This window comes from Phalaenopsis equestris, unplaced genomic scaffold, assembly GCF_001263595.1.
Source record: "Phalaenopsis equestris unplaced genomic scaffold, ASM126359v1 Scaffold000256, whole genome shotgun sequence".
NCBI classification, from domain to species: Eukaryota; Viridiplantae; Streptophyta; class Magnoliopsida; order Asparagales; family Orchidaceae; genus Phalaenopsis; species Phalaenopsis equestris.
Window position 1 is genome coordinate 1,196,261 of NW_018164698.1, and position 20,588 is coordinate 1,216,848.

The following is a 20,588-nucleotide window of genomic DNA, read 5'->3' on the forward strand; positions in this document are numbered from 1 at the left end:
GTGTGATATTTATATCACCAATCCCTGCAACGGTAGCTAACGATCCATTGGCCATGATAATTTTTCTATTACTTGGACAGGGGTTATATGAATGGAAGAGTTGAGATGTGGGGGTCATATGGTCAGTAGCACCGGAGTCAATGATCCAAGAGTTGGTAGATAATTTGTTTAAGACATTCATGCAAACAGTTTTACCTGAAAGAGCTATCGAACATGCTCCAGAAGGCTTCTCAAGAGATCCCAATAAGTTTCTCAATTTCTCAATTTCTTCACTGCTGAATCCCCCTATTGTTGATTTTTCCTCCATATTGGGTTGCTCTGCCATATGCGCTTGAGGCCTTTGTTTCTCCCCACGGTTACCCCATTCTCGACTTGGAGGTTTACCATTTAACTTCCAACACTTCTCCCTTGTATGCCTCGGTTTCTTGCAATAAGTACACCAAAGATTGTCTTTGTTCTCCTTTCCTTGATTATCGTTCTTTGACTTCTCCCGATTTGTGTTTGCTGCTAAGGCTGACCCGTCCATAGCATGTGGTTCTAGCATGACACTCCTCCGACTTTCTTCTGCTCGGATTAATGAGATTGTCTTTTCTAGAGACGGTGTATCCTCCTTGCCGAGGATTTGGATTTTAACATGATCAAATTCAGGATTCAATCCTGCCAAAAAATCATATATTCGATCCTTCTCAATGAACTTCTTTAAGGTAACAGCATCATCAGGGCATTTCATCTCAATTACATGATAGTGATCCAGTTCTTGCCACAGATTCTGCAATAGAGTTGCGTATTCTGTGACAGATTTGTCTCTTTGTTTGGTTGCTCCAGTTTTTTCCTTGATTTCATACACAAGGGCAGCATCGCGGGCTTTCGAGTATGTGCAGTTGATATAGTCCCAGATTTCCTTTGCGGTGTTCAAGAACATGCAAGTGTCACTGATCTTTGGGTCCATAGAATCCCATAGCCAGGACATAATCATGGAATCCTCCTCCTCCCATGTAGTAGAGGCTGGATCCCTTTTTTCTGATCTGGTTCCAAGTAGGTGATTAATTCTTCCTTTGCCTTTTAGGTATGTGCGGACAATTTGGGACCATTTGAGATAGTTCTTCCCATTGAACCTATTGGATGCCCGTATATTCTGCAATTCTCCAATTTTCTGAACAGCATTGTATTCTTCAGAATTGTTGGAGCAGTTGGAGATAGTGGTTTCGAACATTGACATGGTGAGGAAGAAAAGTTTGCAGCAATTAATGCCAATTAAGGCTAGACAATTAATGCTAGAAATCAACCTGCAGTGGTAAAAGAATCACAGCAATTAAGGCAGCTAATAAAGAAAAATCCAAAGAGCGGCAAAGATCGCGAGATCTCCGGATTGCAGCGGCAAAGAACGGTCTTCCTCTGCTGCTCCTCTCGGACGAAGCGGGAGTCGCTACTGGAATCCCGTGCTCGGGAGGAAGAGTCGCTCGTGCTCGTCGCTTCTGCTCGTGCTCGCCGTGCTCGTCGCTTCTGCTCGCGCTCGCCGTGCTCGTCGCTTCTGCTTGCGCTCGCCGTGCTCGTCGCGTTGCCTGCTACTGGATCGAGGCAGAGCAGCCCGTGCTCGGAAGGAACGCGAGAAAGAGTCGGAGAAGCGCGTTTCAAGCTCTCTGATATCATGCGGGAAAATCAACGAAAATAATTTGTATTTCTCACCTTTCTTGAATTGATCATACAAGGTATTATATAGGAGATTAAAAGGAGAAAAACAAGGAAACTATTTAACTATTTCCCTTAGTTTAAGGGATTACAAATATAAATTTATTCTAATTTCCTTAATTTAAGGGATTTACCAATTAATTCTAATTTTCTTAATTAAAAAAATTAGAATTAATTCTCACAATTTTGTTTCCATCTCAGTCATATCTCGACACAATATAATACTTCTGACATTGAATATTTTAATGCCATGAAGGTTTACTAATTGGAGTTGAATTACTACCAAGATCTTAAGATATCTTGTTCTGAGTATGCCGTGGTCCTCAAATTTTTGAATTTCTAGCAGTACTCAACGATAAATTTGATCAAATTCAAATCCAAAACTTAACCAAACAAAACATTCCTTCCCTGAATGGAGTATTATCTTATATTGGTTGAATAATGAAGAAGTATGATGATTATCAATTATTTGGCTTTTGAGATATCTGTCTTTACAATTTTTGAATCAAAATAAGGGATTTTCTATCACAAACCTTTCTCCAAAGTGCAAATATTCTTTCTAAGGAAATTTATGATGTCTATAAAAAAAATGGGAATATCAAAGATAAATGTTGGAAGTTGCATAGAAAACCTTAATGTTATATATGAAACAAAAATTAAAATAATAGAAAAAATGTTTGCCTAGTGGAGTTAGTACGTACTTAGAGAAATTAATTGATTAAAGAGTTATCTTAATTTCCTATAAAAATCATCCAAATCTTGCTCTTTTGCTCATAATGGTATAATTTATAATTCTGATTTTTTAGTATCTTAACTATTCTATTCTTTTTTTTATCCAAGATTTAGGACCACTAATCACGTGATCAATCTTGCCAATATAATTCAAGCTTATAATCTCTATCTTGGCAAAAAAAAAAAAAAAAAGGTTTGTAGATGGATCTTTGACAACTATTGAGGGATTGGAAGACATCTCAATTTATTCCAATTTAACTTTCAATAATGTATTACATATTCCACACGTTATAGTTATCATTTTATCCATCCATATATTTACCAAACATAACTACAGAATAAACTTCTTTACCGATCAATGTGCTTTTTATAACCTCACTACAGGGAATATTAATGAATAAGCTAGAAAATAAGAGAGGTCGTATCTTCTTGAAAACCAAGATCAGCTATCATAATCCTTTATCTCACCATCATTATTATCAAGACACACCACTATAGATTAAGCTACTCTTCTCTTAAATTTTTTTAATATATTTTATTCTCTTTTCATAAATGCAAATATTAAATGTTTTCATTGTGAAACTTATGAAATTGCTAAACATCATAGTCTTTGCTTTCCTAAAAGCAACTCTTAACTCTTCTAATCATTTTATGTTGAGTTAATACGATATTTGGAACCCTGTGAAACTTCTAATATCTCTACACTCATTAGTTTTATTAAAGATTGCACTTGATTGATATGAATAAATTTAGTTAAACAAAAATCCAATGGAAACCTTATACTTCTTATATTCATTGTCTTGATAATGAATTAATTCAACTCAAATATAAAAAATTTCTAAAGTGATAATGCCCATGATTATTTTAATCGCTCATTATCTTTATTTTTTCATAAAGGAAGTATTATTCATCAACCCTAACACTCTTTTTAACAAAATCGTGTAGTAGAAATAAAAAAATTACTTCTTTGGAGGTTATTAGGGCACTTCTCCACAATCAAATGCAAAAACAATAATTGGGTGAAGTTGTTCTAACAGCTGCCCGCTTAATCAATAGAATATCCTCCAGAATAATTGATTTTAAAAGTGCATTAAATTATTTGATTGTAATCTTCCCTAAAATTAGCTTAATCAAATATCCCTTCTAATGTTTTTGGATGCATTGTCTATATTTATATCGAAAAATAAAATAGAAGAAAATTAATTCAAGAGCTCTCAAGTTTGTATTCTTCAAATGCTTTATTAAATAAAAGGGGTACAAGTATCACAATATTTTTTTTTCTCTTTAATGGACATCACTTTTAATGAAACCCATAATTTTTTCACTCAAACTTATCATCGTTGGGAGAATTTTCAACTTGAAGAAAAGTTTGATGATATTTTTTATCTTGACTTTTCTGTATCCCAAAAACATACAAATACAAGCCCTATACGAATTGTACTTTTTAAGTTCTATAAAAAAAGAAACAAACTCAATCAAGGTCTCCAGCAAGTGTAGGACTCAACTATTATCATAACTCAAAAAAGCCCACTACCATTCACTTATATTCTACCTCTCAATAAACATTTCATGAAATTTGTCCCTCTCATAAAAGCTTTCTAACCAACAGCAGTACTAACCCTATTTTCATTCCACAAATCCTATTTAAAGCACTTAAAAATAGAAATTTGAAAGAGGCCAAGAGAAATGCATTAGAAAAGAATTATACATAGGTGATTGTTGAATTATCAAATGAAAGAAGATAGTAGAATGCAAATGAAACTTCATGGTCAAATACAAAACAGATGGGACCTTGGAAAGGTACAAGATTGGTAACAAAAGAATTCACTCTGATTATCAAGAAAATTTTGCACATATTGGAAACATGAACATTATTTACATTTTGATATCATTATCAACAAATTATGAGTGGCATATATAATAATATGATGTAAAAATAAACTTTTCTACATGGGGACTTTAAGAAGAGACCACTAGAATTTTATAGCTCCTTCGAAAAGAATTAGATATGCAAATTGAAAAATGCTTTATATGAATTGAAATATTCACCAAGAGTTTGTTTTGGTAGATTTATGAAAGCTATAATGGGAGCTATAGCTACAAATGAAGCCAAGGAGACTATACCATCTTCACAAAACACTCTTCTGATGATAATTTTTAAATTTTTTATGTTGACAATATGATTGTTACACAAGAGAATAATCATGAGAAGCTCTTAGGAAAAAGAATGTTGAAGAATTCAATATAAAAGAACCAGAAAATCATATACCACTTGTGCATAGACGTGGTCCAATCTGAATCAAGAATATTTCTCTCTAACTTAAATATATTTTGAACTTGTTGAAAGAGACCAAGATAAATAGCTATAAGCTATGTGAAGATCCAATTAAATTAGGACAAAAATTGCACCTTGGTGAAAAATTAACCAATGTAAATACATGACAATATCAAATGTTAGTAGTAAAAGTAATCAATTTATTCCACAATTGTCTTGACATCACATTCACAGTATGTTTATCCAGCCAATTAATGCATAAACCCAAAGGGTCACAACTTCAAATTGCCTTATAATTCTCAGTTATCCTAAATCAAACTGATACACACCCGATACTCCCATTTCGTTCAAACCAGCCGCCCGATGTTGTGGCTTGGGCTGGATGGTCCAGCCCGGTCCTTCTTGGACTGGTTTCGTTGGTTTGGATCTAGGCGGGCACATATCACAAACTTGTGAAAAAAATTATATACCAAATAAATGATATTTGGAGGGGATCTCATGATTTGGAGGAGAAAGACAACATGCAATTTGAAGATCAAGTATTGAAATTTAGCTTAAAGCCAACTCTCAAGAGACTTCTGAGATAATATGTATCAAATAATATTTAGAATATTTTAAAATTAATTGGATAGATCCTATGAAAATATTTTGTGACAATAAATTAGCCATCAATATTATATGCAATCTAGTACAATATGACTGCACTAAGCATGTTGAGGTTGACGAACACTTTATAAAAGATAATTTAGAAAGTGGGTTGATTCACACTCCATACAGTCTACACTTTATGATGAATCATATTCACCAAAGAAATCTACAACTTTTTATCCAAAAGTATTGTATTTAAACTCGGAATAGTAGATCTCTATCATCTAGTTTAAGTGTGAATTTCTCTCTTTCTCTCTCATCCATAGTGTGGCTCATTCTCTCCAATCATAATAAGTAGCTTAAGGCACATGGATCAAGGCTTTTACCATTAGATCAATTTCTCTTTGGATCTTGGATTGTAATTCACGTGCTTCCCCTTAGAACCGCCCACTCCTTTGTTTTTCCCCCCTTTTTGATTTATTCTTATTTTGTAATTTCACTTAGAGATGTATATATCTCTCCTCTTGTAAAAGGAAAAGCTAGTAAAAAAAATCTATGAGTTTTTCTTTATTGTTTTATTTTTTACAAAATTTAATAGACTTACATTTCTTTTTCAAATCTTTTTGTTGTAACCAGTTACATATGAAGATGATTTTATTTTAAATCCTTGTATGTTGAAAGAATTAAAACTATTGATGATTCTCCCTAATAACCTCCCAAAAGCTACAGCGAAAAGGGATGAGAGAAACTGGAGATTGAGTTAGATAAATTTACATATTTAGTTCACTTTCACCACTAGAACTTAATCCTTTCTTGGAAAGCTTAACTTTACTTTGTAGTATATCCGTATTTGAAATCTTGTTGAGTTTCATGCAATTCTTACACACCTTGTACGGTACTACTCTAATTCTTGATGAAAACTAGGTACGTAGAAATAGGCTTTTTTTTCATGCATGCCTTTTGTAATAATCCCTACTTAGTGGGATAAAGACTTGTTGTCTTCGTCTTCTGTAATAATTGTTAATATTCAGCACTATGGTGTAAAAATGTTTACATATTAATGAACATATCCAATCCGGACTTTGAACCCATATAATCCATTCAGCCTCCCCCCATGTCACCTACCACATAATATTCCTGTGTCAATCAAAACCCTATGGAATCTTCAAATGGTTATTGTAAGAAAGGATAGCCTGTTTTGTTTTTTAGTTATTAGTCACCACAAATAAATTGTTGTATTAGTGTCAGTTTACTTTTTCACAAGTAACTACACCATTGTCCCCTTGGTTGACCAGTATTGTTTTTGACCTCCAAGGGGGAGGTAAGATGTTTCAAATTGGGAGTTTTCTTGCTATTGCAACTCAAGAACTATAGTTTGGGAGTATGCTTGTAAAATATGTTGTACCTGTATCTTTTTGCATATTTTCTTGAAAGTTCGAGGGTGTCTATCAAAATACTTGTTTCATTGGAGCTCATGAAATTTCAGATAAATTGCATATAGGTTAATGACAAAGAAGAATACATATAAATGGCATTTATACTTGTCTACTAGTGGGATTTACTGCTTGTGATACTCACAAGAAGTGGAATTTTGCTGTGTAAAGCCGTTCAAATATGTCATTTTGGGTTTTACTTTTGATGGAGATAACAATTAGAATTTTGGGGCGTTGACATACATACCACACAATTCTTATGCATTTACATATCTAACATCTAAATTTTCATATTTACATTCATAGCACCCAAATTTTTGACTTCACATAAAAAATACCGCTCTTATTTTTAAAAGGTGAAATACACCTTTTCATGCATAGTTTTGTGACACCGAAGTGTGACAAACGTAATGTGAAAATGTAGGTGTTAGATATTTAAATATTAAGAATTGTGTGGCATATATGTAAATTTCCCTAGAATTTATTGTCTTCTATAATCAGGGGAGGTAATTGATTTGCAGCTTCTCCAGTTGCATGTCAACAGTAACTTTCATTGATGAAACATAAGGACAGTATTGTAGAGATTTTGTTTTCTTCTCTTTGGTGAAAAGAAACTATCCTTTTAATTGATAACTGCCTTGTGCTGATCCATTAGAAAATTGTATCTTCAGAAGTTAGACTGTTCAACCTGCCCCTGTTACTATTTTATGGCAGCTTACTATAGAGTTTGTAGTTACTTCGATTGTCTGTTATGTGTGCAGCTGGATAAATTTATTTAGGCATTTACATACATAGCACACAATTTTTATGTATTTACATACATGCATACCACTCAAATTTGTGACATATTATCAAAAATACCACATCACCATCTTTTTAAAAGAGATGCATTTTCATGTGCAGGTTTATGACACCAAGTTATTATAAGTTTAAATATCAAATTTTGGATGTTAGAGATGTAATACATAAGATATGTGTGGTATAAATGTAAATTTTCCTAAATTTCCCCCCTGAGCTGAATCCAACTAATCATCTATTTTTATTGTCTTTACAGGGAAACTTTTCCCCACAAGTTTAATGAATTCAACTTCACATAAAGAGAAAGACCCCATACTCTGTGAACCAGTAATGCTGAATGCTAACAAGGTGAGTGACATTATTTCAATTGATCATGATGAAGCATCAACACAGTTTGGGCATGAACAGGACAATCATTTTCTAATCTGTGGGAAATGCCCTGGAAATTCGGAATCCAACAATTTAGGAAAACTCACTTCTGTCTTGCCCAATTCCTTCTCAAATTCCTTTAAACTGGAAAAAAACATTACCTCCTCACCACTCGTTCCAACTTGGACGAAGTTTTCGAGTGATGAAAATCATGCTTCGAGCCCATTTTCAGCAATTTCAAGGTTCAATGGATCTAGTAAAGCGAAAAAGATCTGCTTTTCTGAAAATGCCGCAAAATCAACCCTGAGATATGAAGAGAAATATTCGTCTCATTTCAATGAATTAAATGATGGGCTCCAGTTGCAATTGCTTTCTACTTTACAGAAGAAAGTTCCGTTGTCCACCATAAATCTCAATGTTGAAGCGGAAAATTTCTTTTCTGGGACTCAAGATGGACCAATTTCACAACAAATTATAGGTGGAAAATGTGAAGATCTTTTGCCTGGGCCATCCTGGCTCAAAAGAAGAACGGCTTGTGAGTCTTTGGAACCGAGTAGGCTTCCCTTTCCAGCGGATTTAGGATTTAATAATACGAATCAAGTTTATGAGAAGAAATTTGAAGATCCCACAAGTCTTCCTTCATGCAGCTTCGAAAACTTCTCTTCATCTTTACATAATAGGGACAGCAAAGTGCAGAATGATCCGCCATTTGACAGTTTGATTAGTAAGAAATTTATCGGTCCTTATTTTCATGAACTCCAGGAAAAATTATCATCTTCTTCAAATGAAGAGAAGCTGGTAATTGATGAGTTCAAGCATGCCAGTACATTCCATGACATCAAATTGTACAGCTCCGAAAAATCAACCTCTTTAGAAAATAACAGAAAAAAGCCTAGAAATTGCATAGATCTGAATTTTGCGTTTCCTTTGAACGATGATTCAGATTCCTCTGAAATTTCTGCCAAAGTTCAGGCCTATGCCCCATCAATACATTCAGACCCAATTCTAGTTTCCGAAGTAGCGCCCTTTATCTACCTGGAAGCACCAGTCAATAACATCACTTCTAACATAGAATCCATTTCCTTTAGCTGCAGAGATGGATTGAAAGAAGATCTATGCTCCAGCGAGATTGTTATGAAGGAGGCAGCAGAAAACATAATCAAACTATCACTCGATGGATTGAAGCTTAACGATGAAATCCAGATCTCCCACTCTGCCACCCCATCTGACAACGCCTTGTACATATTTGCAGAGATGATTTTATCAAACAAAAACATCCTAGAATCGGATGCAGTACGTGACGGTCGCTCACAACATCAATACCATGTATTGGACCTTTTTGAGCTAAAGACGTTGCAGCTCGAAGAGACTAAACCAGAGAACTTGTGGCACCGGCCTCAGGAAGCCGAAAATGCTGGAGCAAACGAGCGGAGCAAAGCCTCGCTTCTCCTAGCAATGCCTCGAAGAGTGCAAGGGAAGAAGAGAAGGCAGAAGAAGGACTTCCAGAAGGATATTCTCCCTCCCCTCGCCACATTATCAAGGCAAGAGTCCATCGAAGACCTTCAGGCCATTGGGGAGTTAATGAAAGCATCCGGAACGCCGTGGCAAGCCGGAATTCGGAGAAGAAACATGCGCGGGAATGGCTCGCAAGCTCAGGCCATCCAGAAATGCCCTCAAAGAAATTCCAGAGTGTCTGTAAGCCCGGTCGAGATCAACCCTCCAATACCATTGTTTATGGTTGATTGTAATAATCCTGAATTGGAAGTTGGCAAGCATCATATGATTGGGTGGGGAAGAACAACCAGACGGTGCAGGAGTCAGAGATGTTCTTCAGTAAGCATTTCTAGCACTCTAACGTGAGAGTTGCGGAGAGATTTTTCTCATAATTGTAAAGAAGACGTTTTGTTGCGGCTGATAGATTTTATTACTGGAATTGGTTATATGGTGCACAGATTTTCTACTTCAAAATCGAAATTTATGGCTATACTGCATATTAGATTGAAAACGACGATTAATTTTATTTAGAATAATTGCTGCAGTGATTGTTATGGTGAAGATATTTTCGGAGCTTCGGTTACCAATTTGATGTTTGTTTCTAAGTGGGAAAAAATTTGCGTACGTCAGGTGGTACGCAGAGATGTGTACATAATATGGTACACGGGCGTTGTACGGGGGGGGTTACATGGGGGTTACAAGTGTGTTATAACTTCCTTGTAACTTTCGTGTAACTCAGCTGTAACCCGTGTTTTTATTTTATCTATTGGGATTACAAGGTTACAGCGGGGTTATACGGGAGTTACGATGGGCTTATAACCCCCTTGTAATTCCCGTATAACCCCGTGTATCCTATTATGTACACATCTCTGCGTACCCCTTGACGTACGCAAATTTTTTCCTTTTAAGTGACATGCAATGGTTATGGCTACACTGTTTGTCTGCAAAATGGAATTATTTCATGAACCTAACTGTAAATGTATTGGGGAAGAAAGCAATTGGCACGGCTGAGATCTTATGGTTTGTATTTTTATGAAGGGTTGGTGAAGTTGATGAAATGTGAGGAGTGTAAAAGATTGCATAAATTTTGGGAGGAAAAGGAATGACTTGTTGGTAAATTTTAAAAGGGAAATTTACATAGATACCACAAAATTCTTATGTATTTACAAATCTAACCCCTAAAGTTTGATATTTGCACTTATGACACTTTGTTAGTAAATAATTATGAATGAAAATATGTATTCCATTTTAAATAAATTAATTATAATGATGTTTTTTATGTAATGCTAGAAGATTTTAGATGAAAGTTTAGGTGTTTAGAATGGGAATTGTTCATAATTTAATCAGAAAGAGAAGAAATCGGGCTTAATGACTAAAAAGAGCAATTATTAATTATTGCTTTCAAGTAACTATTTATTTAGGATTTATGTCATAGTATTTAAATCTAGATTTAACGTACAACACTAATAAAAACAAGTCTTTATCTTACTAAGTGTGGTCGCTAGATGAATGTTTTTTTTTTTTTCCTTTGAGTCCTATGAAAAAATATTACCTCAGGAGTACTGATGCATCAGTACTCCAATGAGGAGGTGTCATATATGCAATGGTTTCATCATAATGTCATGTGGCATCTCCTCATTGGAGTACTGTTGCATCAGTACTCCTGAGGTAATATTTTTTCGAGTCCTATTGAGTGTCATATTTTCATTTAATTTCAATGGATTGAGATCATTTTTATGCAATATGCCCTAGTCTTCTTAGGTCCATCTCTGCCTCTCTTAACATAAGTTGAATTTTAAACATTTACTCCACTAAATGGATCATCATATGATAGATGTTTTATCTGAACAAACCATCTAAGATGACTCTCTCTAATTTTGTCGACGACTGAAGCTAACCATCCCTATCACGGTTGTAATCATTTCACATTTTGTCTCTAAGTGTCAAGCTGCTTTTCAGCCTAAGCATTCTTATCTCAACAACACAACTTTGTTTTATGCTTCTCTCTTAAAGGCCAACATTATGAGCCATAAAGCATTGCAGGTCTCACCATCGTCTTATAAAGTTTTCCTCTCGGTCTAAGTGGTACCTTTCTATCACACACTAGGCCTGATGCATTTCTTCACTTCAACCAACCAACTTGATTTCTACTAATAGCATTCCCATCAATATCACCATCACTTTGAACAATAGATCCAAGATATCTAAAATGTTCACACCTTTCAATACTTTGATCACCCATAGTTATAACTCTCCTACTAGAACCATTATTTCTAAAACTACATTCCATGTATTTAGATTTAAATCTACTCAAATGAGGGTCTTTAGACTGCAATGGAGACCACCATAATTCAAGTTTTTTTTTTTTTTTCTAAACTCTGTCTAGTCTTATCCACGAGAAGGATATCATCAGCATGACTTCAAAAATGTAACATGATGAATTTTATTTAACATGAAGAAAAAATATGATTTATAAGTCAAAATTTATGTTATATTTATTTTAAAATAAATTTAAAATTTTGTATTTACATATCCAACGCCTTCAAAGAATGAAATAAACTTTTTCATGCATTAACAAAATGATGTATGTAAAAATTAAATTTTAGATGTTAAATATCTAAATACATAGAAATTTGAGTACGTCTTAAGAACTCAAAGCTGCGTACGCCCGAGGTTATTCAGAGGCTATTGGAGAGTTATAGGTAGACTACAGAGATGTTACAGAAGATGTAACCTACCTATAACCCTCCAATATCCTTTAAATAACCTCCGACATACGCAGCTCTACGTACGTCTTACATATGCAAATTTTTCTCATTTTTCGGTGCAAGAGAAAATACACAATCATCCAATCTCACCAGCACTTCTTTTAAGAAAATTTATTTACATATATATCAAACAATTATTATATATTTTCACATATAGCATACCATCTAGGCTGAAGAATTTGAGAATTGGCAAATGAGAAGGTGAAATAACTACTTTTCTTTCCTCTTGATTGGGTGGATTCAAAGACTTGTATTAGAAAACAAGTCGGCCCGCATCTTCTTCCTACCAATCTTGAAAAAATGGCATGGAATGAAAAGTTTTTGTAATTCATATATTTACATTTGATGTTTTTTAGGGGCATTTACGTAAATACTGTTAAAAATAGATTTGCTCACGATTTACATTTAATTTTCTCTATTTATCGTGCTTGGCACGAGAAACCCATAAATTTTGATACCCTTCTACTTTATGAAATGGGTCCTTCGAGGAAGTCAACATTATATGTATATGAGCGGGTTTGGATGCTCGGCTCTCATTATTCGACTTTGTTTTCATGTCCTTCGTCGTTCACCCTCGATAATTCGGCCTCTGTCATTCAGTCCCGATCGGTCGGCTTTGGTCAGTTAAACTCAATCATTCGGCCCCAGTCATTCAGCTCGGTTCTCCTTGCCATTCTCAGCCATGAACGGTCACCCACGGTCTGCCCGTCGTATCTTGGAATGACACCAACAACTGAGTAGAATCCCGAGCCGTCCGATTTGTGATGATTTGATTAGTCACTATGTAACACCCAAATTTTAATTTTTACATTTATATCCCCCAAATCGTTCATATTACATCAAAAATATCGTTATATCACCTTCAAAATAAAACGAATAACTTCTTTTCGTGCATATCAAGCACTTAAATATATGATTGGATTTTTCTCGTCACTAATTGAAAGATTAAATGACCTTAAAATCTTGGAAATTTACAAGCACAACATACAATTTCTATGCATTTACATATCTAATACCTAAATATTTACATTTATAAAAAATTAATAAAAATACTATTTCTGATTAAGGTGATGTTAAAGTTCGAGTGTTGTGCATGTAAATATAAAATTTCAAGTGTTTATATGCGTAAAAACATAGGAATTGTGTGGTATGTATGTAAATACCCTTTTTTTATTATTTTATTATTTTTTATTTTTGAGGGTTATGCATATGTTGAATGAGAATTGAAGTCAATTAAAATTCAAGCTTTGAAAACCAAAATTCAGAGGAAGGTTGAATCATGCAGGCTCGGTCCAACTTTAGCAGCTGATTAGTCTACAAGTCTAGTCTTCGTCAATCTAGAGTCAATTTGATATCTTAAACTTGTAAATACTCATTTTATTTGCTTCAAAATATGATCATGTATTTACATATCTAACTCCTAAAATTACGCCGCTCTGGCGTCGTATAACAATGCATGAAAAGTTGTAGTTCACTGCATTCCACTTTTTGCACAAGAGAATACAAAATTCCTAGTGAAAAATCACAAAACATACATCAAAAGTCACATATGAGCCTCGTCTTATTGTTCTTCATTTTCAACTACAAAAGAAGAACCATCAAAACATGCATGAAATTGCTCCTGATCGGGTCGTAGCCACTCCAATATGACATTGCGTCACCAAGCTCTCTGATTTCAATACAAATTTTTCTCCGAGAGTAGCATTGTGACATTGCACAGATAGCGCCTCGGCCCTACTACAATAGCATTGTGATGCTGACACTGTGCGATGCGGTTATAGCTTTGAGACGCTACGTATAGAAAAAAAAAAAAGTATTTTCAATGACGAACCCATATAGTAGGGTACCCCCACAACAAACTCAATGTCGAGCTTACTGGGTGAAATTGATGGCTCTAAATTGACAATTGATCGACACAATCATTCGATAATTTTGAGCCATTTAAACTTTCTTTATCTTCTATTATTTAGTATCAATTATTAGTTTTCAGCTTTTTTAATGCATACGAAAAGGCATAGAACAGTGTAGCTTGATTAATAAAAGTCATTTATTTAATTCTATTATTTTAATCTTCATCAATCACATTTTTGAAATTACTGACTATTTTATATGATTGATGGAGAACTATGTATAGAGAGCTTTTTCTTTAACCATGGGCTTTATATTTGGGACGCAATTTAGCCACTAACATACTAACATTTATGATCATTAAATGGCATTTAGCCCAAAAATAATTACAACTATTTAGAATGACATCTAAATTTATGAAAAGGTTAACTATTTAATCATGTTATTATTATTATTATTATTATTAGTTATTTTTATTCTTATTCTTATTGCTTTTTGCAGCTATTATTATTGTTATTATTAGTTTACTTTTTAAAAAAAATAAATAGTAGTCATAAAAAGTTATTTAAGAAATAATTGGGATCATGAATATTGCTTAATTGTACTTAAAGTGATATACAATTATAAAATCAAAGTATTTATCATGTTATTATGGTTTAAATCAAGCTTATTATATCTTAATGCAAAATTTAATATATACTCAACACACCCATCTTAAAAAGACCATATATGCATAAAGCTTATCCAAGTTAGTTTGATATGTGCCCATTATGGCACAATAAAGTATAAACAATGTATGTTATTATCTAATTAAGCCTTTGTTTGAGAGAATTTTAGAATAAATGGTGGTATAAATTTGAGATTATTTAAGTCAATGCCTCCTTTTGAATAGAAAAATTTTTATGTCCTTTTAAATACTAGTAGTTATAAGTTTTTGATATAAATTAAAGGCTATAATATATACCCTCATATATTTTTAATTGTAACTATTAGTCTGATACTACTTCTGTTTAAATAAAAAATAAAAAATTTACTTGAATTTAATTAGATTTAATATTTATCATACCACATAGGAATTTGTTTTATTCATTCACTTTTTCAACTATAGGATATTTATGCATACAATATACCACTTTATTCAATTGTGCATTTCCACCCATTACCACCTCCTACCCACAACGAGGGTTGCCCACACTGAACGTTCTCTCTATAAAACAAATCTCTAAAATTATAGAGATTGTCATTGCTTCAACATCATCTTTTTCTTTCTTCTCCTAAAAAGTGACTTCAAAATCCAAATCTCCCTTCCCATCCACAGGTCTGTCACTACTTAATAATTCGTCGTCGGAGCTCCACAATGAAGTTAACCAACGCTACACGAAAGAACACTAGGCATGCCCATCTGACATGTCGTGATCTCAACTTCCAAGTTTGAATTTGATTCCTTAATCCTTTCGCCTTGAATTGTTTCTTCGAACTGTTTTTCTGTCATGATCCTGATTCTAGAGTTTTATCATGTGGGATATTACCCTTAATTCAGGAACTATCAAGAGATGTCACTTTGAAGGAATCTGATGCATGTATGGACAAAATGGAGGAAAATGGCGTGGATTCTAATATATTAGTGGGAAAGATTCTGTCTACGAAGACTATTTTTGACATTTCCATTTTCGGAATAGCAGAACGGGGAGCTGAAGCTATAGATATTTCGTGATCTGAAACAACGAGAGAATGGTGTTGCAGTCGATGCAAATTCAAGAGATGATGTTGTACATAACGAAAAGGGGCTCCATCGGATTCTCAATTCATAATAGAACGGGGGCTCCACCAGATTCTCAAGCGAAGCCTAAGATAGAAACACACCAACTAATATTTAGCAAATGCATCTCCTACTAGCCCAACATGGTGTATCATACTTCTATTTTCATCTAGATGGAAGTCAAAAGTTAGCAATGTGCAAGTATATTTGCGTCCCTAGTTACTATTTTAAAAAGGTGATTATCTTTCAACATGTATGTATGAGCATATCTTTATCATATTTTCTTTTAATTTGTCTTAACATATAATATCTCGTAAATAATAAGATATATTGCATGGTACAATATACCAAATTTAGACATAATATAATGATATGTATATTTGTAGTACCATGAAATATCATTTTTCATATGAAAAATAAACCATGTAAACTAATTGCTAATATGGACTTATAGTAATTAATATATTATCTTATATGTTTAATCAACCAATACTCGTGACCATCTCAATTAAAATACACAGGTCTAGAAATTATTTTTATATTACTATGATTTAAAAATAAGATTTTTCACCTTAATCTCAAAAGACTTTCCTTAAAATATGGCCTTCATTGGCATAATTCATACAAGCTTAAATGTACACACATAAGATATTTCCATTTGATTGGTGTACATAAAATCTTCTTTTAATTTTGTTTTTCTTCTTATTATGTTCCTTTCCAATCTTGATTTGATAATATTTTTGTAATAACCCTAATTTCTTGTTTAATGTAACATATATATATATATATATATATATATAATCCTTTTATTTGGTGATATTGCATATATATATATATATATATTCTCTTGAAACTACCCATTTAAGTCTCTATAATCACATCGAATCATATAATAAGTTGCTTATGTTGACTTTATATATAGCATGTGATACATTTAATGCTATTCTTCTCATGAATGTTTTAAGTACTCCATTATACAAATATTGAGTCATTGTCATATACAATAATCATAGTCATATAATTAGAAATGCAATGTATTGTAACTTTGCCTTGTCAATCATGCTCATTGTTTGTTGATATTGAATCCCTTATTTTATTGTTTATGCCAACGTGAGTAGCTTTTACACGTGAGTTTATTTCCCTCAAACAATATATTTATTCCCTAAATCTTTAGAGGTTACTTTTGCGGTAACCAGGGTATAAACATTCAAATGTTTCATATATCCTCTTTATATATATATATATATATGTAGTGTTTTATTTATATTTTCAAAGATATGATATTAACAGATGATCAGCAGAGCTTAGTTGGCTGAAGCCTATTTCTGCAACCTCATCGAGTCATGCCAAAAACCCATTAGATATAAACGGTCGAATCATTTGAACTCTCTAAAGTTATCTATTAACAGGTCCTATTCATATGATGTAGTTTGGACAGATTGACAAGATTATTTGTATTATTATTATTTGTCTGCTTCGAACACCAAATGCACAATAATCCGCACCATATTTTGAGCGGCGAAAGATCGAGGGTTCTCTTAAAAAAAAATTTACGCGCGAAACAAACGAGCCAACGGCATTCCGAAAACGCCGGACACAGCAATAAGCTGCGCCAAACGTATTAATGATCGTTGGGTACTTTTTGGTAGAGAGAGAAATACCATTAACGTAGAGAGAGATAATACGATTCGTGGTTATTCAATTTGATATGTCAGTGCATTATATTTCTGTACCAACCATGATTATAATATGGTAAAATGGCTGAAAGAGAGAGAGAGACGTTTTAGTGTTGCATGAGATTGTGAATGAAGAAGAGAGAGAAATAGAGTGAAAATGAGATGAAGGAAAAAAGGGGAAATGGAATAGCATGGTGATGCCTTGCCGTATTGTGCTTCTGCTTCCTCGCTGGCTCTTTTTATCTCACTTCTTTTTGTTTCTTGGCTCTCTCCCTCTTTATTCTTCTCTTTATTATAATCTTCTTAATTGATAAGAAAAATAAGACAAATGTCTATTCATTTAATATAAACTTGATTTTTTTATATAAAATTTCAAGGAATTTGAATGTTTTTTTTGTGTATGGTAATAATAGTATTATTGACGTTTTAGCATTGTATGAAAGTCAAAGAGAACACTGATATAAGAAGATGTGATATAGGTGACACTAGGGTTTTCATGTGAAAATTTTGAAAGAAAAATAACCATGGGATCTAGCTCAGACAATGAAATGGTTTCACTATTCAAATATATATTATAGGACTTTGTTTGTCATTAACCATCTGAAAATAATACTAGAAGGGGGAGTTATCCACTCTACTTTCACTAGAGGATCATAGCATAAAATATTGGAGAAGTGACAGTGATCCGACTGTGATGATTGAAAATCGATGGCTGAGGCTATGCGATGAAGATATGAATTCAATGTTGCCAACGTTGGTGGGACTATGTAATAATAATATAATAGTGTTGTTTCAATGATGAAGATCCGACTGTGGCTATGAAGTTGTTTAGGGTTAAAAATATGTAAAAATGATTGTTTATTTGTGCTTAAAAATTATATTTTTGTATGTTCTTGTGATGTTTTTGTTTAGTGTTGTGTAACAAATTTACAAAGCAAAATGATCAAAAATATAGTGGCAAAGTATTGTAGTAGAATTATTGTAGCAGCACGAGGGAGCCTGACCCATAAACAAAAAAATAAATAATCCCGAGAAATCGACACTATGGTGCATAAACCTGACTAAGCAACATCTTAAAGGTTTTTGTTGAATTACACACCACTACGTGTATACAATTACAAATTCTTTAAAAAATATGTTATAACTACTATGACCAATAATATTAATAATTTAACTTTGATTATAACATGAAAAATATGTTGCAATTAACAAGAGTAATGGGTATGAGAAGCAAGCAATATGACTGCAAAATTAAATCTAATATGTAAGAATCTATGCAATAATAATTCAATGCACACATATTGACTTGATAAAAAAAAAGAAGAATCAAATAATAGGTGTTTAACAATATAAATGAAGAATACACTGTAGTACTGACAATCCTAAAAAGTAACCAGGAATCAAATACAAGCAACAATAAAGCCATGAAAAATAAATAATATATTTATCCTCTAATAAATAATAACTATATATCTCGATGTGAGCAACACAAGACATCTCAATATATTAGAGGTTCAACCCATCTCACTAAAGGAAAATTTGCTTGAGTGCCCTACAACCAAAAATTAAAATTAACATCTAAATTATATTAAAGGCTTGAACACATGCAAACATCCATCATATTCTATCCCAACTCAAGCAAGGATTGAAGAGTTATTGGTTGAACCTAAAGAGTCTCAAGTGCACCAGTACCCAAGTATTTGATTAAATACAAATAATAAAACATTAGAGCCTAACAAGGCTAACCTATAACTTAACAAAGCAATGCCAAATGATTAAAAAATGTACAAATCAATTTATAGCTTTGATACTAATAAAAAGGCTAAAAAAGAGAGAAAAAATTTAAGGAGGAAGATCAGATAACTTATGAGTTCCCCAATGTTTCACAACGAGGAATATAACTGACGATTGTGAGGTGGAGATGATGAACTTAAGAGTACTACTCTGAATAAGAAATAAAAGAAAGAATGAGTATGCAACTTTTAGTAGGATAGAGAAGCATAAGAAGAAAAACTCCATGTTCGCTAAAAGGCCTCGACGTATAGGACTTCTCGGAGAAAAAAGGGTGAATAATGAAGGAGCTTCAAAGACTATGAAGGAAGGGCCGACGACTACTAGAGAGTAGGGGTGTCAAAAATTTACCAGACTCCAACTTGACACGAACCCGACTTGAAAATCTTGGATTGAGTTGACCCGAATAATTTTTGGATTTGGTTCTGTTAAGTATCTGAAACCGAAACCATTTAATTTTAAGGGTCGAGATTAGGTTGTCTCACCAACTCAAAAATGATCTAAAGATGACCCACAAATCCTAAATTGACTTGAAATCAATATGCCAACCCGGAATTAAATTGATTTAAACCCAAATAGCTATTATTCCTTATGTTAAACATGTTATACGTTTCGGGTTCAGGTTGGCACGTTGAAGGCGGGTTAGATTTGGGATGGGATTTTTTACCCGTATAATATTCAGGTCAGGTTCGGGTCATCTCAGGATTAGCCCAATGTCCTCAATATATCGAGTGTAACGGTGATGTGATGGATCAGTATTGAGTGATAGAAGAGATTTGTGAAATCTGGGCGAACCAAAAAGTGGCAAAATAAAACAGGAAATGTTTCAAACAAAGGTGATAACATGCCTGAATCGGTTGGTAGGCAATTCACATTAAAAAAGGGGTCGATCTGAGAGTTGTGATTTAGATCACTTGGAGGCGCGATAGTCCAGCTTGATTCTAACACAAATAAACTTTAGTATGCATTAAATTTATATTATTCCTAGTGGCATGCTTAGCAAGACTTGACATCCTTTTGGATCAAATGGATAATATGCTTTTGCCTTCGAACTAAATGATGTAAATGCTTCTCCATTTATTACATGAGTGAATGATTTGAACTTGCAATGGAAGCTGATAATTGACAAAATTCCATATTTTAGGAATCATAAATTAGCGGATGGCTTAAGCATAAATATATGGTGTTAGATGGTCTAATCATGTTTTTAAAGAAAAAAGGATTGTGTAAAAATTGCTTAATAGCTACTTCACATTACTTCTAACTTGACATACTTATCTACTTAAGATTTGGACGCTAAATTAGTGATAAATGCCATTCAAATTCTTCAAGCTATAAGTATGTAATTTCTTACATTGCATTGAAGCA

The 20,588-nt window shown here is 33.4% G+C and overlaps 1 protein-coding gene across 1 annotated transcript in view; it reads left to right on the forward strand.

Annotated features, from left to right (window-relative positions):
* Positions 1-9,926, forward strand: part of LOC110024417 — a 26,465-nt gene extending 16,539 nt beyond the window's left edge. Inside the window, exon 4 of the mRNA XM_020724379.1 lies at positions 7,772-9,926. Coding sequence (XP_020580038.1) covers positions 7,772-9,744 — 1,973 coding nt within the window. The 3' untranslated portion in view covers positions 9,745-9,926. The remainder of the gene's footprint in view (positions 1-7,771) is intronic.
* The last annotated feature ends 10,662 nt before the right edge of the window (positions 9,927-20,588 follow it).